The sequence below is a fragment of the Schistocerca americana genome, chromosome 6 (assembly GCF_021461395.2).
Source record: "Schistocerca americana isolate TAMUIC-IGC-003095 chromosome 6, iqSchAmer2.1, whole genome shotgun sequence".
NCBI lineage: Eukaryota > Metazoa > Arthropoda > Insecta > Orthoptera > Acrididae > Schistocerca > Schistocerca americana.
The window spans coordinates 303,683,932-303,709,554 of record NC_060124.1 but is presented as its reverse complement, the minus strand read 5'-3'; the positions used below and the strand labels follow the sequence as shown (position 1 = coordinate 303,709,554).

The 25,623-nt window shown below is 41.1% G+C and overlaps 1 protein-coding gene across 1 annotated transcript in view; it reads left to right on the top strand.

Annotated features, from left to right (window-relative positions):
* The window catches only part of LOC124619655 (protein borderless), a 449,367-nt gene that overhangs the window by 418,800 nt on the left and 4,944 nt on the right, over positions 1 to 25,623 (top strand). The window contains exons 10-11 of the mRNA XM_047146187.1: positions 4,553 to 4,588; positions 25,290 to 25,475. Of these exons, the coding sequence (XP_047002143.1) occupies positions 4,553 to 4,588; positions 25,290 to 25,475 (222 nt within the window). The remainder of the gene's footprint in view (positions 1 to 4,552; positions 4,589 to 25,289; positions 25,476 to 25,623) is intronic.

Here is a 25,623-nt window from a genome sequence, read left to right as displayed (position 1 = left end):
TGAGAGTGCTGATTTTGGTGTCTTCATAATATATCGTTAAAATTTCCGCTAACATTCGATAAAAAAATATGAAAAGATCTTGTCCTATAGTCCTTAAATAATAAGTTCACTCTTAGAATACAACCAGTTTTCCATTATTTATGTGCTGAATGTTGCACATCCCACACATCTTCTTTGCTTAATTTATGTCTGTGATCTATGGGGAATGACTGACATCTTTATATCCTCTCTTAATGGATATTCTTTACATTGCAAACTAAATCATCAAATGCAAAGAACATATATAGCACTCAAAGTAACATTAAGAAAATTATGAAGTGTGCTATAATGATTTATTTATAATATGGATAACCATAATTACAACAACAAAACTCATCGCCACCCATTGGAAAACATATAAGTGCACCAAACTTACATCTAAGTAAATGCAGCCACATTGGCGTGTTTTTGTTAATGAAACATCCTATAAACTGGCTCTACATATTTAAACGTTGTTGTGCAGCGCAGGAGCAGACGATATGCTGCTAAAGAAAGCATCAATGCATTTGGAAATGTTAGCCATCTGAACAGGCTACAGCACTGAAATAAAGCTTTTAAAAATATTTGTGTGTGTTTGCGTTATTCACCAAAATTTCTATTTGTTTGTAGTCACTTCTATATTTTTAGAAAAAGCTGAACTTTGCTAGTATACTCTACTCTGTAGAATAAGTAATTGTTTAATTAATGACAATATAGCGATAATTTTTTTCGGTATGTCACTGCGTCCACATACAGCAGCAACCTATCCTTTTACATTCCAGTAGCACTTGTTTCATATTTTTCACGTGTTCGACATTCAGTTTTCTGAAAATTGCACATATTATAGTTATTTTCAAACATAATAACATTCACTTCGTACAAGTTCTAAAATTTTGGTGAAACACGCCACTTCTTTAAATGTAGTAGTTTAGTCTTATTTTACACGAGAACAATCCATTGACCACTAACACAAGCTTTTCATTCATAAAAATGTAAGCTCAGTACCGAAGTGATGCCGATGACCCTGGTATCCCTTAGATCAGTTTACGGATATATTTCAAAGCCTTTCTCACAAACTATGCCTCACGAAACTCTCTAGAACATAAGAGTGTTTTGATTTCACGTTTACTCGACTGACAAAGAGCAAAAATAGACTTCTTAGGGAATTCGCTCATAGGAGACATATACGAACGGTTCACCTTCTCTTTACAGTAAATAGTATACATGATCTTAGAAATCTGTACTATATACGGTTTCCATGTCCATGGTTCGCGAGATGAAGTGTTTTAACATGACCAGACGTCTAAAAATTTCGGTTCTCAAGTTAGACACATTTGAAATACATCTCAACTCGTGATATTGTTTTCAGTGTCCTATGCCATGTATGCTGCCACTAACATATTTCACTTTAATGTTTCCTATGAGGATTAATCAAATTATTAGCGTGCGGAACACCATTCGAAGAGATTCTACGTGTTTCATCAACACACATAAGGGATCTTTGAAAGACATAAATAACTTTCCTGGTGTCGTAACAACACAGGTCTCGCCGTTGAAAGATAAAATATAAAACAGTTATTCCAACACATAAGTTTTTATTATTGCGCAAATCGACAGTAGTATTTTAGCTACAACACGTGCAGATACGTCGTTCAATCGCGTTTATATTCGTGATGTAAATTCAATGTTAGTTCTGTTAGTTATACAGGGTGTTCATTTTAACCGAAGACACTCTTATGTTCCGAAACTACACATCGGATCTGAGAAAGTTATGATTCCAAATTGTTTGTCTCGGAGGGGACATACATACCACACTCGACCCCCCACCCCACACCGTGCGTGGGGGACAGGGGAAAATTGTGAAAACTTCAATGGGAAACCCCGTTTTCTATTGCAAATAACGATTCTGCGGCAAAATCTACATACGTTTTGTCTGAGGGCATTTTATTTGTTTCACGACTGACGGCACTGTAATGAGAGGAACTGAAATGGGCATACAATCGTAATTTACGACATACTACTCAAGGGCTTTGGAATATGCAATGACGCGTGGGACACCACCTCAGTGCTGCGAGGGTAGAGCAGGTCAGTATTTCAGAGCTTGTAATTGGAAACCCCGTCCGCAACGTTGTATTCCTCCAACATATCGAACTCGACGAATCACTATGGTCGTCGCTCGCATCGGATGCTACTATACTTTTCCAATTAGAGTAAGTATGCAAACGTAGTACCGCCAACTTCAATCCAGTTAGAGATTCGCTTTTCAAATGACCGTGTGCCGGACAGAAGCATATCTGCAGGAATGTCAGCACGGGCGTTTCTGATGCGATCGATCAACTTGCCACTTTCTGGTACGCCATATCTTCTAAATATCCCAGCAGAAAGAAATCTGGCGACGTCGAGTCGGCGACCTAGCGAGCCAATTAATAGGGCCACCTCTGTCAATCCACCAACCAATGTAAACACCTCCCGTGCTACAATTTCGTAATGCGCTGGGCAACCGTCATGCTGAAACCAGATGCGTTTTCAAACCTCCAGGGCAACATCGTGCAGTAGTACCGATAGTTCCTGTTCCAGAAACGTTCAATATTTGCTTCCATTCAACGTGTCGTCGATGAAGTACGGTCCAATGAGTTTGATCCCCATGATGCCCCAAGATACGTCAACCGACCAAGGACGTTAACGGTCAGCTTTCCGTAATCAGTGGGAATTGTCTGCATTCCAATAATGCATATTACTCCGGTTAACGCTACCATTGTTTGTGAAGGTAGAATTTTCGGAAAACAGTACTTCGGCAAAGAACAAGGGGGTCGTTTGCATTTTTTGACGTACCCATTCACAAAACGCTATCCGCTTATGGAAATCGGCACCATGAAGTTCTTGATGCAGTGACACGTGGTATGGATGATGCTTATGACGATGCAATATTGCGACAGTACTACCTACGGACGTACCGGAGCAGCGGTGTAATGGCCGGGCACTTATCCGTGGTTGTGGTGCACTGCCACTAATACAGCTATTTCATTAGCTTCTCCTGTTACATGTTTGCTTCGTTTCCTTTTACCGGTCTGTACGCTCCCATCAGACATAAAGGTGTTCACAATCTTTTGAAAGAACGAACGAGAGCGAGTTTTCTCTGGAAAACGCTCGGCATACGAAGCAACAGAAGCCTTAACAGTTTTTTCTTGTGTGGTTGCACTGTTCGCCGTCCACTTGCACGTCTGCTCTCCAAATGGTAGTTGGGTGTGCAGGAAATAAAGCACTGAACAAATACTCTAATGATTAGAGCCACTGTCTGTTCTACGTCTGCACGGTAGATGACCTCCGATCGCAGTGTACCGTCTGTTGCGATACATCGTAGTTCGCTATACGGCCAGGGTGACTCGTCGAGTAGTCACCTGTTCAGAATGTCGGAGGAACACAACGTCGCGAATGGGGTTTCCAATTAGAAGTTACGAAATACTGGCCTGTCCTACACCCCCATCGTGGGGATGGGGTCTTACCTGCCATCGGACATTCAAGGGCCATTGAGTAGCACGTCTAAATTACGGTTGTGTACCCATTTCTGTTCCTCCGATTACTGCGCCATCTCTGACGAAACGAAGAAAAAGCTACAGACAAAACGTATGTATGTTTTGCAATCTGCAATAGAAAACGGGGATTCCCATTGAAGACTTCAAAGTTGCCCCTCATCGACCACGCACTGGGTGGGGTGGCGGGTCGAGAGTGGTGTCGATGGATGGCCCTCTCCAAGACAAACAAAATGGAAAATATATTTTTTTAATCTGATATGTAGTTTCCGTGATGTTGTAATGTCTTCAGTTAAAATGAACACCGTGAACACCCTGAATAGGGGACAGAAGCATTTTTGCTTGTTAGGTCAAATTAAGCAGTATAGAGAGGTGCAAGCTCAGTAATCGATCTGTCAGAATGCGATTTACTCCTAAACTCAAAACCTCCGACCAGTCATTTTCTCGAAAGTTAACAGTTTAGGACTCCTGTATCATTTGGAGCTGTCAATTGACCTGCCTTTCCAAGCCGACGCCATTAGGAGAATCCATACATAGAAAGTGTACTATACTAAGTCGTGTATCTTCTATAAAATTTTCATTTGAGAGAAAGAGAAAAATAAATGACATATTTAGAAGTTTTAATTGCAAGCTCGTAACATAAAAAGTCAATAAAAAGTTCTTCAAATGAAACACCCTAGAGTAAAACTATTACATCATAAGAAATCGCAAATTATTTCCTTACCACAAATTCTTTGAAGTAACAAGCTCACATCAAAATTCTCTGTAAATGCTGTTGTGTAAAGTTGCCACATTAATATCACCTTAGTAAGATGCAAGTGGGCTATACCTAAACGACATCAAGTTTTCACCCACAAAATCAAATACTAATCGCTTGACAAGACGAAATGTCAATGTGGATATTTCGATGAAGTTTGTCTGAAATAAACTGAAAGTGTAAGGCAATATTGTTACATATTTTACCAATCCAGTTCTGGGACTGACGTAATAATCTCATTTTTCAGGTAGTCCTGTCCACAACAGCTCGGCACAAGAATTGGGTAAGTAATGATGGATGTAAGTACTACAAATAAATTCAGTTTTATCTTCTTTTGATGACAGTTTATGGAAATGAAATAACTTTCAGAAAAGCTCTTTTTTAAAGACTTTCTTTATGGTACTGAATGATTTTATGAAATGTTTACTTTGTGAAATCACTACACAGGATGCATTAAGTCGGGCAACACTAATCCTTCAATGGCAATTGGAAAAGCGAAAAAGAGTAAGACATATACGTTACTGTCTAAAAACGTGTCTGGATCTATGTTTCTGCATTAAACAATACGAGTATCGACTGTGTATTCCCTGCGCGCGCTTTAAGAGTGAATCCGTCTATATTTTCTGCAGGAAATGGTGTGGAAAGAGAAGTTACAGTCGCCTCTGCTGCAGTACGTTAACCGTTACAGATGAGTCGGTCCGTTGCAGTATTTTAACCTTTAAAGTTGGATGCTAAGCAAGTGAGACTGGCTGTATTTCTAGTTGACTTACAGAACGATTATTTGTCGAAAAAGCTATTATAATACAGAGGGACATTTGCGGAAAATTATTTTCTGCGACTGCGTTTGCACCTGTCTCTTAAGATAAGCAAATCCATTGTAATGTGTAGGAACACAATAAATGCCTGTATAACGGGACGTCGCTGTTGGTGTGTCAAACGATCTATACTTGATAATGAGGTTTTGAGCATTAAACATAATTTGGTATTAACTTAGCCAGAATGTCATTTAACTGTATAATTCCGTGATTCATGATAAAAAAACGGAGATCTTAACTGGGTTTAAATCATGTTTATGCGGTTGGACCGTTTTCACATAACAATTCACGGTGATATTACCGCCATAAAAAGGAAATCTCACCGTCATGCATATCAAAAAACAGTATTTGATCTGAAGAATATGAATCACGTCTTACGTTTTATATATGAAGCATGCGCAAAAGTAATCGGTCTTTTCGTACTGAAGTTTTAATTGATTAATACTGTGTTGCTTGATGCTTTCCCGACAGACTGGTTGTAAATATGGTTCTCGCCAGCTATGCTTCCTTCTTACAGCATTTTTAGAGAATGGATATTCTGAATGGGAAATCCGCCGTGCCCTGCACCCGTGGCATGCTAGAGAAAAAGAGGAGCTGGAAAAAAGTAAAGAACAAAGAGCAATGGTCGTTTACCCACACATCGGCGGAGTTTCTTCGAAAATAAGAAGATTATTGAATAAAGATAAAGTTAAATGCGTCTTTCTCCCACCAATGAACCACAAAGCTCTTTTATGCTCGGTGAAAGATGATCTTCGTTTAACGGGACGTTGTATGTCCTATGTCGCCAATGCTAAATTATCGAATTTTGTGACCCATCATCTTGATAACCTTTTAAGACACCAACTTACAATTTTCCATAATTATTGAATGCACCTTTCCAAATACACTGAACTAGAATTATTACTAAAATTCTATTGTGGGGCACGTTATCTTTTTTTTTTTACACTCATTTTTTCTACAGAATTTTGTAAATAAATGAACATTAAAACAAAACAACTCAGGATATTTTAAGTATTCTAGTTCCATATGTGTTGAATCTCACACGTGGTATGCTGCGAAAATTTCATGTCTCTACCATCTGTACGTTTTTAGAAAACGGGTCATTTATTGGAAAAAATTTAGTTAAGAGATATTGATGCTTAAAACTTTTTTATTATAAATTCTTGTACAGACTTACATTTCTGCGTCTTTTATGCACTAGAATTGTCCTGGCCCATGTTCTGTGACTTCTTCAGTGTCACAACAACCCAATGCTTGGTTTCTTCCTTTCTTTCATGCTTCTTTTGTCATTTGCTGAGCAGCTAAATCTACTTCACGTACACGAAGCTCATCCAGCTACTGCTGTCCTTTAGCTGTGTTCTGTCCAAATCTTACCCCTAACTTCTCCAGAACCTCAAGTCTTTCGTAATTTCCACCACTGAAAGTTATTACAGCATCAGACGCTGTTAACTTTAGAGTCATAAGGCCAACAGATACATTTTTAGCACACAGCAGCACACAACATTATTGAAGGACTCATTCACATTCTGGGTCTTCCCATGTAAACACTACTTTAGTAGCTCAGGATTTGCCAAATCTCTGTAAATAGGTTTGATTGCCTCCATTACTGCCAAAGGAAGAGAATCTTTATGTGTAAACTCATGCAGGATGACAGAAAATTCAGCATGCCTATATTTACACCAAGTGTTTTGTGGAGGTGGCTTTTCATTGGTTGATATTCGATGAAAGAAGTTGCTCCACACAGCTCTTTTCACCTTCTCTAAATTGTGACAGTTATCTCTGATGGCCTTCCCATAATATTTATAAAAAGCAACAGAAGTTATCTTACTACAAAAATAGCCAATAATCACGCTATTTTCAATGAAAACTAATATCAGAAACAAAGGACTGATTTGTTTATTCGTAATGCCAACTTCTGAGACTTAACAGTGGCACAAAACGAAGCAATTCAAAGCCTTCTAGACTGTGTAGTTCCCAAGATATGACTGCTCCACTCTGGCAGTATATGTGTAGCCGCGAAATTTGACAGTCACACGTCAACATTCAAAATATGATTTGAAGATCTCACAATTGTCTGATTTTAATGTATTGTACACCACAATGTTCAGGAAAGTCCAAAGTACGTTATGGAGTAGAAAACAGGAAATGTCTTATTGCAATTAATTTCACGGACAATGTCCCCTTAAGAAGGCCAGCTCTGTAGCTGCTGGATATATATTGGATAAACTTGTACCGTAGAGGAGAGATGTGTCGAACATCGACGACACATACATCTGGACCAGCGAGACACACACGTCTGAGATATTGTTATTAAAGAAATAATGGAGATTTGCACATCGACTAATTTGCTTAGCACAGGATACCAACATAGCATGGCGTGGGATCCACCGCTGGCCATGTTGAAATCACAGCGAACACAAAGAAGAACGGTTGGTCATATAAGGGATGACGCTGCGATGGTCACATAGATATTTGGTGGACAGCGTCGAGGAAGGGCACTCCCCAGCGCAGACACGTATTCCGGCACGCGGCTTCCGACAGACAACGTTGGGGCAGCCGACGGCAGCGCACCGTATGACTGACAGCCTCAGCGCGTGCATTCATCGTCCGACAGGTGGCGTAGATGTATCTCTCACCACCGGTCAGGATATCTGGGCTATTGGTCACCGAAATCTGGGCAGTTTTTGTTCTGAATGTCATAAGTAGGAAGCGTCGACCACAGCTTGAACAGCTTCTTCGCCGCACCTGAAGATGTCGGTCATCTGCGCCGACAAAATATTGTGAAGTTTTCTCAACGACATTCGACATTTTACCCGAGAACCATATTTACGTGATTAATACTATATAAAATATTGTTTTTTATTCGAAACTAGTTGTCTGGTCCGAAGTATTTTACCCTCCTACTTCGATTCAGATAGCTCAGGTACCTCGAAAGGCTTTTTGAAAGAAACATGTAAAATCAAACGTTGCAGGGTTTTCATCTCAGGTTTGGAGAGAATTGTTGACGGTAGCTGCACGCGCCAGACATATAACTTCACAGTGAATAACTGACATGTGAAAAAGAGTGAAAAAGATTTATAACGAAACTTCATGGCAGATTAAAACTGTATGCCGGACTGGAACTCGAATGCAGGACCTTTGCCATTCGTGGGCAAGTGTTCTATTAATTTGAGCTACCCAACGGTGACTCATTACATCGCCAGTACGTCTTCACGTACGTTCCATACTCCAAAGATTGAAAAATTCGTTCAGTGTTGATAACTCTTGCCTGATGTTATTGAATCTGTACATTGAGCAGACAGTAAAGGAAATCAAGGATAAAATTAGAACGGGAATTAAAATTCTGAGAGAAGAAATGAAAACTTTGAAGTTTAGCGATAGCACTGTAATTTTGTCAGAGAGGGGAAAGGACTTGGAAGAGCAGTTCAACGGAATGGATAGTATCTTGAAAACAGAAAATTAACATCTACAAATACAAAACAGGGGAAATGAAATTTATTCCAATTAAATGAGGTGACACTGAAGGAAACAGATTAGGAAACGAAATATTAAAAGTAGTTTATCAGTTTTTTTTTATTTCGGCAGCAAAGTAACTGCATACAAAATGTAGTCTGGTTTTAGGAAGAAAAGCGCTTCTGAAAAAGAGTAATTTGTTAACACCTAATAAAAATTTAGGTGTTATCAAATCTTTCCTGAAGGAATTTGTTTACAATGTAGCCTCTTATGGAAGTCAGATGTGGATACGAAACAGTTCAAACACGAAGAGAAATGAAGCTTTTTGAAATATGATGCTACAGAAAAATGCTGAAAATAAAATTGGTAACGAGGAGGTAGTGAATGGAAGTGCAGAAGAAAGGAACTGATAGAACTTTTTGAATAAAGAAAAGGAATGAACTGACAGGACACCTCCTGAGGCATCAACGAACCTTCAGTTAGGTAAGTGTTAGTTGTTATAGTCGTAGAGGATGAATACAATAAGCAAAACAGTAAGCAGGATCGTAAGGATGTAGGCTGTAGTAGTTACGCAGAGATTAGAGGCTTACACAGAAGATACTAGTGTAGAGAGCATCGAACTGGCCGACGAACTGAAGGCCACAGCAACATCATCATGACAACCGTGGCATTGTGCCACTGGGAGGCTTCAGTGATACTCGCCTGCTCCGCAGATCCGCTGCTTCCTGGCGCCAGACGCGTGCAGTGGCGCCAGCCAGATCGTAAACACGTCAACTCAGACAAGTACTGGCGCCTCTCATCTTCCCTTCTGCGACCTCGCTCTGTCCTCGACCTGCCTACCTGATTTCAGAAATTCGTCCGAGGTCCGTCCCTGGGAAGAGTGCGATGTAACACTCGTTCCCTTACCGCCAGAATTATTAAGATCCTCAGGAGAGCTAACAGCGAGAAAACAGCGGCAACAGGTATGTAATATGTATGAAACAGGCAAAATATCTTCTGACTTACGGATGCCTATAACAGTCCCAACAAAGAAGGAGGCAGATCCTGACAGCTTTAGTATCGAAGCATGATTGCATAAGACCAACACCAATTACGTTCCTGGAAGGAATGCCGTTCCAGTAGTTATGAGAAGGTCTGTGGTTGATAAAATTATCTTTAAAAAGCTTTATTCTCTGGCACATTCACACTAAATTTCAAATTTAAATAACTTTTTCCGGCAATCACCAGCCATTGTCAGGGCTACATGAGAGCAAATGCAATGAAATGAAGCTTTACAGTTACCAAAGAAATTAAAGAACATAAAATACAAGAGAGAGAAGTAGTTCTCTCACACGCGTATTGACAAAAACACTTTATATGGAAATAAATGAGCACTGTATTGTGTATAAAGGCTAAATCCTGGCGGCCATGTAGCTAACTATTCATGTGTGCTCTTGCACATACATTGGATGTACTTAAAACATATTAAAAACTACACACATTGGTGTTTTTAGTCAAGGTAATAAACAAAATTGTATTAACAATGTGTAAATTATATCGTATTTCAATTACAAGTAATTACATGTAAAGGTTAATTACCTGGTGGGCGTGTACCTATTCACCCACCTTTGATATATTTAACATTATTATATATATTAATATATATATTTAACATTATTATAAATGAAAAGTATCAGATTGATGACGGCTTCGTAAGCTGACAACCAGTTGAGATAATAAGTTAAACCTGTAGAACGCATACAATATTTGGTTTTCATTTATACTTACGAATTCGTTCTACCAAGAAGCAATGAAAGAATCGGTTAATATATTTGACACCCATCAAAAGTGCACATTAGTGTTTTTAGTCAAAATAATCCGTAAAATTTTATTAAAAAAGTGTGGTATTAGTTACCATGTTTTATTTACAAGGAAATTATGTAATGACTACAAGGAAATTACGTTTAAAAAATCAAATTTTAAAATCATTTTAAATTTCAAACAGTAAGTATTGAATAAAGAGAATCTTTTTACATGATTAATGTGATTAGAGACCTGAAGAAGTATCCGCAATACCATATAGTATGGTTGATACGTCCCACATGACACCTCATTTTTATTATATGTCTGTAAACATTAATATTAAAAGAAAACATTGGACGTGCGCTGGGACTCCATTGAATTGGCTGGTTAAGTGAAGCAACTTATTTTCGTTTCATTTCACTCTTGTAGAGGTGAAAGTAGTTGGTGATGGCCAAAACATGTAATATGCATTTGAAATTTTATGTGATTGTACCAGAAAATAAAACACTTTAACGTGAATTATCTAAAAAGGATGGAACTTCTGGCAGAAACCGGCTTTGGGGACGATAAACTTGTATCAAGGAGAAACATAGCGAAAGCCATTATATGCTGATCCTGCTACTTACCTGTAAAATAGTTGAAGAAAGACATTTATCGTGTAGCTTTTCGTAATGTTGACCGCAAATGAACTTTTCGGATTTCTGAATTTATCATGTCCAAAACAAGGAGCTGCTTCTTTTTTGCTCGGCTACATCTAACCACAAACTAATATGTTTTACATCCTGACTGCAATGACTGCCTCACCCCATAAAGGACTTGTGCTCTGTAATACAAATAATTTCATAATCATGGCAAGCATCTGAATATATGCAACGAAACTGTGTAAAAAGAAGATTAGTGTTGTACTTCTCAGACAATTTTAAGGTCGTTCATAACTTAAATTATTATTCACCTAAGAATGTATTATCAAACCTTGCCCAATGTGATTTAGGTAGTGATTTTTCGAGACACCGCTTCCTTCTGGTGCATATTTAGTGCATACTTGTAAACATCGTCGCTCTAAAGTTGAGGGTATACCGTTGCGGAAAGGAAAAGTAACCTCTCGATATTTCAGACACAAAACCAAAAAAACAACGGATTTCAGTTAACTTTGTGCAGTGTATAATACATAGTTCAATGAGAAGCTACATGTGGTCATGGAGACTAAAATATTGAATAACACAAATACATAAAAATCATTTGAACTGGCAGCAATAAACATAACTCGAGCATCGCAGCTGCTGAACAAGAAGTTGCAGCATCTCTTGAAGAACAGATGTTTATACATCCTGTACATTGTTGAGGACTAGCCTTAATTTCAATCTGTGGGTCAACAGAAATTCATCAGGGAATCAATAGTAAATTTGTGGCAGAGTAATTACCCAATACCTCCTCATTGATTATTCGATCTACCCATCAATCTTCAATATTCTTCAGTAACACCATGTTTCAAATGTCTCTATTCTGTTCTTGTCTGAACTGTTTACTGTCCATGTTAAATTTCCATACGAGGCTGCAATCCATACAAATATCTTCAGAAAAGCTACCTAACACCTAAATTTATGTTCGATATTTATATGTCTGTTTTTCAGAAATGATTTTCTGGTTGTTTCCGATCCGTGTTTTATATCCTCTCTACTTTCGCCCTTGTCAATTATTTCGCTGCTCAAGTAGCGAAACTCTTTGACTACTTCTTGTGTTTCATTTCCTAAACTTATTCCCTCAGCTTCGCCTGATTTAACTGGACTACATTGTATTACCGTCATTTAACTTCTTCTTAAATTTTCCTTCTAATCTCATTTCAAGTTGTTATCCATTTTGTAGAACTGTTCTTGCATGACAATTGCCGTCTTCAGTAGAATTACAATGTCATCAACAAACAGCAGAGTATTTATTTCTTTCAAACATTAATACCCTTAACAAATTTCTTAATGGTTTTCTTTGCTGCTTCCTCAGTGTACAGACTGAGTACTGCTTCTCTTTCATGTTCATCGCTTCTTAAAGAAGCTACATTTTGTTTGTGCTACCTACAGAATTTCAAATTACCATTTCAAGAAGCTTTCTCCAATTATGGAAATACATCTACATCTACATAATTACTCTGCAATTCACATTTAAGTGCTTGGCAGAGGGTTCATCGAACCACAATCATACTATCTCTCTACGATTCCACTCCCGAACACCGCGCGGAAGAACGAACACCTAAACCTTTCAGTTCGAGCTCTGATTTCTCTTATTTTATTTTGATGGTCATTCCTGCCTATGTAGGTTGGGCCCAACAGAATATTTTCGCATTCGGAAGAGAACGTTGGTGACTGAAATTTCGTAAATAGATCTCGCCGCGACGAAAAACGTCTTTGCTTTAATGACTTCCATCTCAACTCGCGTATCATATCTGCCACACTCTCTCCCCTATTACGTGATCATACAAAACGAGCTGCAAATGCTATCAACGTAGGATTGCCTTTGTTTAACATTTTAAGGCACGTCAAGGGGTAGTGTGGCCTCGAGTTTCCTGCATTTCTTCAAATCGCTAACTGATATTCGTTGATGACGACTTCTACCAGTTTTTCTATTCTTCTATAAATAATTTTTGTGAGTAACTTGCAACTATGCAGTATTAAGATTATGGTTCATTTATCTTGACAAATGTCTCTACCTGCCTTCCTTGGAAGAGGAATTATTACATTCTTCAAGTCTGGTGTCTGTCACTTGCCTCATATACGATGTGTTGCAGAGTATGTGTATCAGAGATTTACGGGTGATTGATAACATCATGGGGGACAACTTGTGAACAATACAAATTCATCCGTAATGCTTCTAGGCGGCGCCATGCATTGTTTAAGATTGGCTATGTCCCTGAGAGGCTGCAGAGTGTAACCCCTCTGCAGTGAGTTGACTGAAAAGTAGGGTACCAGCAGCGTCATTCTACCTTCCTCAGCACCTTTAAAACCGTTTGCAGAATTATTGGCATTTGAACATATTCGCGTTTTTTATGCTGAGGAGAAGGAGATAGTGGCAGGGAAAAAGAGAAGGAGATAGTAGACCGTGCTTGTGGGACAGAAAGAGCGAAGGAGACAATGGCAGTGAGGCAGAAAGAGAAGGACACAGTCGCAGTGGACCATAGTTGACAGTGACAGGACAAAGCTAAGAAAAGAGTGAAGAAGACAGTGCCAGAGGGAGAGGCAAAAAGAGACGGAGAAAGCAGAAGTGGGTAAAATCCAGTGAGAATGAGCAACTACAGCGAGGACGAGAGCGACAGTGATGAGAGCCAGCATCAGTGGGAATGAATGAATGAATGAGATAGTTGTAGGGAGAGAGAGCAAGAGGGAGACTGTATCACTGAGAGGAGACAGTAGTGGTAGGACAGAACGAAGGGCCCATGGCTGTGACACAGCAGATAGTGACAGTCAGGCACAAAGAGATAATGACATCGAGTTGGGCTGAATAAGTGAGAATGGGCAAGTGGGAGTGGACGGGTATGAACGACACAGCGATGGACTGGTGGATGTCGGCGAGTTATAGTTAGGGTAGCTTGTGGGAGGGGGAGATGAGTTGCATGTTGAAAAGTGGATTTATTACTTCTGAGTCTCTTTCCTGCTGCCACTGTCTCCTCTCTCAGCATAAAGGTGCGTGATATATTCGCATGGAAAAATTTCTGGAAAATTTTTAAAGTTACAGAGGGGGTAGTACCACACTTATCAGCCAGAGTTTTAAACAGGAGCATATTCGCCTTTTTTGTGTTCCGCTACGAACATTTTCCAGCTACTTTTGATTTACTTCGTTTTCCTTTCTCATGCCAATGCTTGGAGGAGCCAGCCATGCCTCCTCATGTACTAAATCCTGAGGCCGAAGCCTGCATGAAATTGGAACACAGTGGCGGAGATGTTTAATATTTTTTGTGGGATCTGAAATTTAAAAACCTCTCTCACACCGGCCTGATTTAGCTTCAATGATCAGGATCGTAAAAAACATGCGTATATTAAGGGAATTTTCATTCGTATGGCAGGCTTATCACATTCACACACTTCAATACTGTTCTGTCCTGATTAAATTGAGCTTAACTTAAATTCCATAAGGCAGTGAAGCAATTTTGAAGTCTCGGTGCGACAAAAATTGTCGATCTCCTGAAAACATTTGTAATAATTATTAACTTTCGGTGATCACATGGGGAAGACCGGAGATGTGCTGGTAAGACCGTGTTAGCCCATTTATTGAAAGTAATAAACTGGATAGCTTGAGCGTACAAAACGGCAGCTTCGTCCAGTGTAAATCAAACGTTCCCCACTGATCCTGTGCAACACAGCGTAGTAAGCAGACACTGTCAATAATAATCAGTTAAATAATACGCGAACACACTTACTTTAGTTTAGTTCATGTATTAAATTCCTTCTCATACAGAATCTCATCAAGATGGCGACTAGCTCAACAATACATACATATACATCTTCGTTCGTTCACGGATAATCGGCAAGATCTGAATCACTCTTTTCATAAGAGAAAACATAGATAGCAGAGAAGCTATTCCATGGAGTAAATGCACGCTCCAAGGAATAATAGGACTTGAAACTACTTTGCATTGATAATCATCGTATATTAAAGTTTAGGAATCGGTAAGATAAGAAAAGATATTTCTAGATATGTACTGAGTTATATATAGTTTATAAAAAATTTTGAAAATGTCGCGGAGAGACCGCTGCAAGAGACTTTACAGATGCTAGCCAGTGGAGGTTTCCTTCCTTATTTTCTCTCTCCTTTCAAACGTGTTGCCGGGACGCGTTTTAAAGGCAGAGCTGAACTTACCCGCAATACGAGCTTAAAATCGTGCCATTTGGATGGTCCTGTGGCCTGCCGTGTGGAAGGTTGATAACATTCTCATCCCGGATACCGAGATGTGACATGACTGCAGAGTCTGCTGTGTGGATCCGGTGAGTATGGATGCCTTGCTGAAACATCGAGATGAAATTCTAAGTCGGGATTAACTTCTGAATTGTCTGCCTGCTTAGCTGAGTGGTAACGTGCTTTCCCCCCATGCAGTGGGCCCGGGTTCGATTCCCGGCCGGGTTGGAGATTTTCTCCGCTCGTCGACTGGGTGTTATGTTGTCCTCTCATCACTTCATCCTCATCACCGGCACGCCAGTCGCCCAATGTGGCGTCGACTGAAATAAGACTTGCACTCGACTTCCCCAGATGGATCCTGTCGGCCAACAATGCCATACGATCATTTCATTTTCAACTTGTGAATCAGGACGCGTTTAAACCTGTGGATATCAGCACCTTCACGGTGTCAGAATGACTCTATTTATATTAAAATAATTTTTTGCAATCGAAACTTGTTATTTCTAGTGAAACATGGCGTCATGAATTTATTTTGTGGGAGGGGCTTGCATCCGTTCCTGCTGACGATCTCTGTTACTTGTCGTTAGGCTTATACTGGTGCTCCCCGTTTAAAATCTCTAAATTCACATAGACGTGTGCCGCATTCCTTCGTTTCTGTACGTGCTGGAACAGTGAGTGAGTTTGTTATTTCGTACTATGGTATGGAATAGCACGTGGTCTTCCACCAGAGTAATTTAGCTGGAGAGATCTCGGACCAGCCAGTGTATGGTGTTTCAATATTTGTCATTAAACTAGCGTAACTAAAGTTGCCTTTCATTGTCGATGAAGTAGCCAAACCCCAAGAAAATCATAATCTCTGTGTATAAAGAGGCTTTCCCATGCTGGTCATCATACAAATTGACTTCCATCCCCCACTTCGTGTATAATTACGTGACTTTATAGCTGTTATTATTGATCAATGACAAGAGCTGATGATGTTCTGATCAGTGTTAAATTTTGTCTATAGGTAACTAGAATCTCGAACGCTAATCCTCCTTCATTAAGATTGTTCAGAATCCCATTCCTTTACAGAGCGAACATGTTTAAGAATTAGCTTTCTAAGAATTCGTGACAAAGCAAATTCTTCAGTACACGGTTATACCGGATTTTAGCGATTCCCTTGCACTTATTTTGTTTGGTCACATCTATTACAAGCATGGGGTTTAAATGTTTCAAAATCCGGTATGATCTTAAGTGTGTGAGCCAACGATTATAAAAGTAATGTGGATGAAATTGAGCGACACTATACATTTTTTTGATCCATCATGCCAGAGTAAATTCATTAAAGTAGAAATTTCAGATTCACCTGTTAAAACAGTGTACAATATGGAAACATGACCTCACTTCATTCGCCTTATAAATAATTTAAACATCATCCATTCACTCATTAGTTGACCAACCACCTTTGATTGAGTTGTCGGTGCTCATACTATTCGCCATGATGTTGCTGTTATGCAGTCTGCCTCTCGCAGCTTTGTATTCTGATGACAGCCAACGCTGCCGCTGATTATTCAGCCTCTGTAGTGCCAGACTAATACTTCACTTCTCCTTGTGCAGTCCACCTTATCATACCGTATTTCCCTGCTGAATAATATTTATGTTTTTTTTTTTTCAAACCAGTGCCCTGAGCAGAACTTGTAGATTTAAGTATATGATGAAAATTCAGTTTGTCTGAAAATAAAACATTTATTTAACTAAACACATAAACAGAAATATTGTTCTCGTAACTATACCTACGACAGAAACTTTCTTATTTAGCTTTTGATAACTACTTCAGCTAACATCGATCACTTTAAGTTATCCTCTTGTTCACATATAACTGTCAAGTTCTTCTCACTTACTCAAGGATTTTCAGAATAATGTTCTTAACTTAATCACAGAATCTATGTCTCTCCGATCTCTAAAGAACCATATCTTATCTTTTTTTTTCGTGTTTTGTCGTGGTCTTCAGTCCAGAGACTGGTTTGATGCAGCTCTCCATGCTACTCTATCCTGTACAAGCTTCTTCATCTCCTAGAAACTACTGCAACCCACATCCTTCTCAATCTGCTTAGTGTATTCATCTCTTGATCTGCCTCTATGATTTTTACCCTCCACTCTTCCCTCCAATATTAAATTGGTGATCCCTTGATGCCTCAGAACGTGTCCTACCGAGCCCTTCTTTTAGTCAGGTTGTACCACAAAATCTTCTTTTCCACAATTCTATTCAGCACCTACTCATTAGTTACATGATCTACCAATCTAATCTTCAGCATTTCGAAAGATTCTATTCTCGTCTTGTCTAAACTGTTTATCGTCTATGTTTCGCTTCCATACATGGCCACACACCTGCAAGTACTTTCAGAAAAGACTTCCACACACTTAAATCTATAATGTTAACAAACTTCTCTTCTTCAGAAACGCTTTCCTTGTCAAAGCCAGTCTACATTTTATATCCTCTCTACTTCGACCATAGTCAGTTATTTTGCTCCTCAGATAGCAAAATTCATCTACTATTGTAAGTGTCTCATTTCCTATTCTAATTCCATGAGCATCATCTGATTTAATTCGACTACATTCCATTATCCTCGTTTCGCTTTTGTTGATGTTCATCTTATACCCTACTTTCTTCAACACACTGTCCATTCCGTTCAACTACTCTTCCAGGTCCTTTGCTGTCTCTGCCAGAATTACAATGTCATCGGCAAACCTCAAAGTTTTTATTTCTTCTCCGTGGGTATTAATTCCTTCTCCAAATTTTTCTTCTGTTCCATTTACTGGTTGCTCAATATACAGATTGAATAACATTGGGGATAGGCTACAACCCGTCTAACCCCCTTTTCAATCACTGCTTTCCTTTAGAGCTCCTCGACTTTTATAACTGATCTAGTTTCTGTACAAATTGTAAATAGACTTTCACTCCCTGTATTTTACTCCCGCCGCCTTCAGAATTTTAAAGAGAGTATTCCAATCGACACTGTCAAAAGTTTCTCTAAGTCTAGGTTTGCCTTTCCTTAATTTATCTTCTAAGATAAGCCATGGGGTCAGTATTGCCTCGCATGTTCCAACATTTCTACAGAATCAAAAGTGATCTTCCCCGAGGTTGGCTTCTAGCAGTTTCTCCTTTCATCTGTAAATAATTCGTGTTAGTATTTTGCAGACATGACTTTTTAATTTGATAGTTCGGTAATTTTCATACCTGTCGACACCTGCTTTCTTTGGGACTAGAATTATTATATTCTTCTTCGTATCTGAGGTTATTTCACCTGTCTCATACATCTTGCTCACCAGATGGTAGAATTTTGTCGTGGCTGGCTCTCCCAAGGCGATCATAGTTACAATGGAATGTTGGCTACTCCCAGTGCTTTTTTCTGACTTAGGTCTTTGAGTGCTCTGTCAAATTCTTCACGCAATATCATATCTCCCATTTCATCTTCATCTATGTCCTCTTTCATTTCCACAATGTTGTCCTCAAGTACATCTCCATTGTAAAGACCCTCTAAATACTTCTTCTACCTTTCTACCTTCCCTTATTGGCTTAGGACTGGTTTTCCATCTGCGCTCCTGGTATTCATACAAATTGTTGTCTTTTCTCCAAAGGTCTATTTAATTTTCCTGTAAGCAGTGTCTGTCACCCCTAGTGATATATGCCTCTACATGCTTACATTTGTCTTCTAGCCATTCTTCCTTAGCCTTTTTTACACTTCCTGTCGATATCATTTTCGAGACGTTTGTATTCCTTTTCGCCTGCTTCATTTACTGCGTTTTTATATTTTCTCCTTTCATCAATCCAGTTCAATACCTCTTTGTTACCCATGGATTTCTACTAGCCCTCATCTTTTTACCTAATTGATCCTCTGCATCCTTCACTGTATCATCTCTCAAAGTTGCCCATTCTTCTTCTACTGTATTTCTTTCCCCAGTATTTGTCAATCGTTCCTGAATATATTGCGTGTGGTGTCTGCTCTTTATATATATCCTTACAAAGCTTCACTTCCTCTCTGTCGTTAATTCAAAGAGTCTGTTGTTATTTACTCTGTGGAATTCTTTTCGAAGATTATGTGAATGCATAGCTTCATTTTCGGACAACTTCGGAAGAGCAGACACCACACGCAATCCCTAACTGTGACACATAAGATGTCTATGGGGAAATTAAGTTCCGATCGATCGCGATATAGAAACCACTCTGAAAATTCGATAAAGCTTTGCACAGATGTGTTGGGCAGTGTATCTAGTATGGCTGCTGATTGCGTCACGTCGCCCTTTTCAGTTCTGAATCTACAATGAGCACATAAAGGTGCCTTGGAAATAGCGTCTCCCGCCAAGTACGAGAGCCTGATGAGAGACTTCGCCTGTTGTCATGTAGCCCACATAACACAACTGTCATCCAGTACCTTCTTCCTCACAACAAATTCTCGACTGCTCTCTCTAGGGGCAATAAAGACGCTACTACAGTATTTCCGATGGGAAGTGTTTGATCACCCGCAATGCAGCCCATATGTGGGTACCCCTGAGTTTCATCTCTGCTCACATGAACAGCTGGCCTTGAAGACAATATTTTGGTGCAGTCAACGAATTGTAGACCAGCGTAGAGTATTGGCGGAAAACAAAGTTTGCTCTATTCTGTGACGGGAGTGTTAGAAAGCTGGCACAAAGCTACGACATATTTCTAAGAAGGTGCGGGGGCTGTGTAGAAAAGTAGCTGGAAGGTGTACCTAACTGTTGCAAAAAAAATAATTTTGTTTTTTACATTGGCTCCCATTTCGCGACCGATCGTAACTTACTTTTTGAATAGTTCTGGTATTATGTAAATTAAAGGCGAAGGCGGGAGAAACGAATAGAAATCATAGGAACTACTTATATAAGTTGCATCGAGACTTTATGCGGAATTAGCGGTGATGAATGAAAATGTGCGCTGGACCGGAATTCGAAACCGGAGTCTCCTGCTTACTAGGCAGCCACATTAACCTCTGCGCTATCCGAACACAGTGTTTGCCCATATTCCCACCTAGTACACCTAGCAACAGTTCCCGTCCATGTCCTCCTACAGGAGGTCAAACGTAATTGTACATTCGCACTAAAGGTAATGGATTTACTACCCATTGAGACATCTTATATGAATGCGTTGTGTCTCTTCTTTTGTACATGTCTGCGAGTAAAAAGGATGACAAGTAGGCGCACTACGTCAGTAGCGTGTGGATAAGTTGAGAATTTGGGTCTAACAGGAGGTGTGCTAGTGTAGGCGGTGCGATGACCAGCGTGTCTGAATGGAGTAGTGATCAGCGCATCTACCTAGTGAGATGGAGGCCCTGGTTCGAATCCTGCATAAATTTTTAACTTTCCCCATTGATTTAAATCAATGCCCACTGGCAGTTAATGTCTCTTTTTTCCTTTGTGTCTTCATCAGATGTGTACACGTTCCGATTTTAAACTGCCCAGGCTTGCCTTTTGGCCAGGTAGGTAACCTGCCGAACATTAACAGCAGAAAGGGCAGATTGGTTACTCCTGTCCAAGCTAAGCCATGCCCAACCCAAGCAGGCTGGACGTGTCCTACTTGCCTGCCTGTCTTCCCTCTGTGCTATGCTACATAGCAGTTTACTCTGTGTTATGAGCAGGCTTCGAAAGGTGACGAAAAGTCTCTTTTTACACGACTATTACGAGTCTCAGTGCAGTATATACTGAAGCGCCGAAGAAACTGGTATAGGCATGCGTATTCAAATACAGAGATATGAAAATAGCCAGAATACGGCGCTGTGGTCGACAACGCGTGTATACACTCCTGGAAATGGAAAAAAGAACACATTGACACCGGTGTGTCAGACCCACCATACTTGCTCCGGACACTGCGAGAGGGCTGTACAAGCAATGATCACACGCACGGCACAGCGGACACACCAGGAACCGTGGTGTTGGCCGTCGAATGGCGCTAGTTGCGCAGCATTTGTGCACCGCCGCCGTCAGTGTCAGCCAGTTTGCCGTGGCATACGGAGCTCCATCGCAGTCTTTAACACTGGTAGCATGCCGCGACAGCGTGGACGTGAACCGTATGTGCAGTTGACGGACTTTGAGCGAGGACGTATAGTGGGCATGCGGGAGGCCGGGTGGACGTACCGCCGAATTGCTCAACATGTGGGGCGTGAGGTCTCCACAGTACATCGATGTTGTCGCCAGTGGTCGGCGGAAGGTGCACGTGCCCGTCGACCTGGGACCGGACCGCAGCGACGCACGGATGCACACCAAGAGCGTAGGATCCTACGCAGTGCCGTAGGGGACCGCATCGCCACTTCCCAGCAAATTAGGGACACTGTTGCTCCTGGGGTATCGGCGAGGACCATTCGCAACCGTCTCCATGAAGCTGGGCTACGGTCCCGCACACCGTTAGGCCGTCTTCTGCTCACGCCCCAACATCGTGCAGCCCGCCTCCAGTGGTGTCGCGACAGGCGTGAATGGAGGGACGAATGGAGACGTGTCGTCTTCAGCGATGAGAGTCGCTTCTGCCTTGGTGCCAATGATGGTCGTATGCGTGTTTGGCGCCGTGCAGGTGAGCGCCACAATCAGGACTGCATACGACCGAGGCACACAGGGCCAACACCCGGCATCATGGTGTGGGGAGCGATCTCCTACACTGGCCGTACACCACTGGTGATCGTCGAGGGGACACTGAATAGTGCACGGTACATCCAAACCGTCGTCGAACCCATCGTTCTACCATTCCTAGACCGGCAAGGGAACTTGCTGTTCTCAACAGGACAATGCACGTCCGCATGTATCCCGTGCCACCCAACGTGCTCTAGAAGGTGTACGTCAACTACCCTGGCCAGCAAGATCTCCGGATCTGTCCCCCATTGAGCATGTTTGGGACTGGATGAAGCGTCGTCTCACGCGGTATGCACGTCCAGCACGAACGCTGGTCCAACTGAGGCGCCAGGGGGAAATGGCATGGCAAGCCGTTCCACAGGACTACATCCAGCATCTCTACGATCGTCTCCATGGGAGAATAGCAGCCTGCATTGCTGCGAAAGGTGGATATACACTGTACTAGTGCCGAAATTGTGCATGCTCTGTTGCCTGTGTCTATGTGCCTGTGGATCTGTCAGTGTGATCATGTGATGTATCTGACCCCAGGAATGTGTCAATAAAGTTTCCCCTTCCTGGGACAATGAATTCATGGTGTTCTTATTTCAATTTCCAGGAGTGTAAGACAACAAGTATCTAAAAATGGTTCACAAGGCTCTGAGCACTATGGGACTTAACTTCTAAGGTCATCAGTCCCCTAGAACTTAGAACTACTTAAACCTAACTAACCTAAGGACATCACACACGTCCATGCCCGAGGCAGGATTCGAACCTGCGACCGTAGCCGTCGCGCGGTTCCAGACTGTAGCGCCTACAACCGCTCGGCCACCTCGGCTGGCACAACAAGTATCTGCCGCAGTTGTTAGATCTGTAACTGCTGCTACAATGACAGGTTACCAAGACTTAAGTGAGTTTGAACGTGATGATGGGACACAGCCACTCCTAGCATGAAATGGGAATTATCCTATACGGCCATTTCAAGAGTGCACCGTGATTATCAGGAATCCGGTAAAACATCAAATCTCCGAATCGCTACGGCCGAAAACGATCCTGCAAGAACGGGACCAACGTCGCCTGAATAGAATCGTTCAACGTGATAGAAGTGCAACCATTCCGCAAAATGCTGCAGATTTTAATTCTGGGTCATCAACAAGTGCCAACGTGCGAACCGTTCGACGAAAAATCATCGCTATGGGCTTTCCGAGCCTAGGACACACGCATGTAGCCTTGGTGAGTGCACGACACAAAGCTTTACGTCTCAACTGTGCCCGTCAACACCGACACTGGACTGTTGATGAGTGGAAACATGTTGCCTGGTCAGGCAAGTCTCGTTTCAAATTGTAGCGAGCAAATGGAGATGTACGAGTATGGAGACAACTTCATCAATCCATAGACACTGCTTGTTATCAGGAGACTGTTCGAGCTGTTGGAGGCTCTGTAATGGCTTGGGGAGTGTGCAGTTGGAGTGATGTGGGACCCCTGACACGTCTAATTGTAACTCTGACAAGTGACACGTACATAAGCATCCTGTCAGATAATCAGCATCCATTCATGTCCCCTGTGCATTCCGAAGGACTTGGGCATTCCAGTAGGACAATGCAACACTTCAAACGTCCATAATTGCTACAGAGTGGTCCAGGAACACTCTTTTGAGTTTAAACACTTCCGCTGGCCACAAAACTCCCCAGACATGAACCTAATTGAGCATATCTGGGGTGCCTTGCAACGTGCTATTCAGAAGAGATCTCTAGCGCAACCTCATGTGTTAGTCGAGTCAATGCCATGTTTTGTTGCGGCACTTCTGCTGGTCGCGGGGGCCCTACTCGATATCAGGCATGTGTACCAGTTTTTTAGCTCTTCAGTGTATCAGGCAGTGGTACCAGTTTCTTTGACCCTTCAGTGTATATTCATTTGGGGACAGTGTGGGTCAGAAAATGGGATTTTACTTATCCTTTTTTTTCATTTGCATCGGATTTCGGGCTTGCTTATTTATTTCTGTGCAACTTAACAAGTTTCGGCTAGTACTGCCTTTTCTCAGTTCAAACCATCATCAGGTCATCTATAATATGTATTTTCTGTAATGAGCAGAACGATGTCTAAAAATCTAGATGGTTTTCGCCTAAGAAGAAGTCTATTAATCTGCAATGGCAGCCACAACTAGAGTAAGAGTTTGGAAGTCTAGTTTCTGTAGCCTTAATGTGTTTCGGCCAATATAGCACCAATTATACGAATATTAATTACTTTTTGCAGACTGTGTGTTGCGCGTTCTCTGAACTTATTATAAGTTACCAATATAGTTGATTCTAAATTCCCCAAATGCAATGTAGGAAACACGAAGCTCATTTTCCATATGATGTACATAAGAGGCACATACCTGGAAAAGAAGCTTTTCTTTCATGCCAAACATTTTTCGCACTATGTTATGTACAACATTCTCTTATTTCACTGAAAGTTTGCCATAAATTTCGAAAGCCTATGTAATGCTAAGTGGGCTCAAGTCCATAGCACAGATTTTCAAACACTTCTCAGCCACTAAGTCTTTGTTCTCTTCCAAAATATTTATTGAGTTAGTAAATTGCTCGTCAAATTTACAAACATGTCGTAACATACTCGAAATTACTGAATGAGTGTTTAGTGACTTTTTATACACTTTGCATTGCGAGATACCTACGGATTTTCCTGATAAACACACAAAAACCTTTCCCATGTTGGACTTGGGTGGTACATATTCTCTAATTAATAATTTCTCCTAAATCTCATTTAAGTTTGGTTAGTTCATTTAGTTCTCCAACCTTTATGATAAATGAGCTGTAATGAAACTACATATACCAGGCTAGTCGCGTTGGATTGATAACGCAATCTGTTGACGGGTCACGTGAAGTTTTCCAGACTCGTGGTAACACTGGCTAGTGTACTTTAACCACTGTGCTTCAGAACATATGTACTTTTGTGTCTCAATTTCGGCAGGCTGAGCAGTTTTAATGGTTGCGGAGGAGCCAGAGGTAGGCAGGCTGAAAGGAGAATTTGCATACCTGTAGTCTTGATTCATAGTCCCTGCAAAATCAATACGATGACTGTTCATTTGGACATGTCTGAAAGGATAGACAACACATATACTTTTCGAAGTAGTTTGTATATTATCTGTCTCTGGTTACTGTACTGCACTCTGTTGATTAATCTAATAACTGCTTGCTATACTCTGCGTTGTTGTGGGGCTCACAGATCGCACCTACTTCATCTGGTAACAGTATTTTACAAAGCAGGCTACGTCATAAATTCGTCACTCACTTCCCTAGAAAAAAAAGCAAAAATATTCTAAAAAACGAACATTTTCACGTGATATTTACTTATTCCCAGACCAAGTATAACCTGACAGAAACTGCACGTGTGTCTGCAGTGTTGATATTCTTTGTGTAATTTTTTTTAGTATTGTGTGTGTTCAGAATGGAACGCTCTGCGCAGGCTCGTTCCAGCAGATAGGGCCGCCGCACAACGTGACGGTGCAGCTGACGGACGACGGCTACATGGTGTCGTGGGAGCCGCCGCTGTTCGGCAGCGAGGACCTCAAGTCGTACACCGTGCGCTGGACCGAGGGCCCGCGCCAGCAGCTGTACGGCCGCGCAGACACCACCGACACCTTCTTCGTGGGTCAGTACGCAGCCCTCTCACCAAAGCGAATGGTAGCGAAAGCAGGCGAAAGTGCATGCGCAGACAACTGGCCAGTGTTCACTGTCATTCGCTTGTATCCGCGAACAAGGGTTTACAGTATAGGCAATGGAAGTGAACACGAGATAAC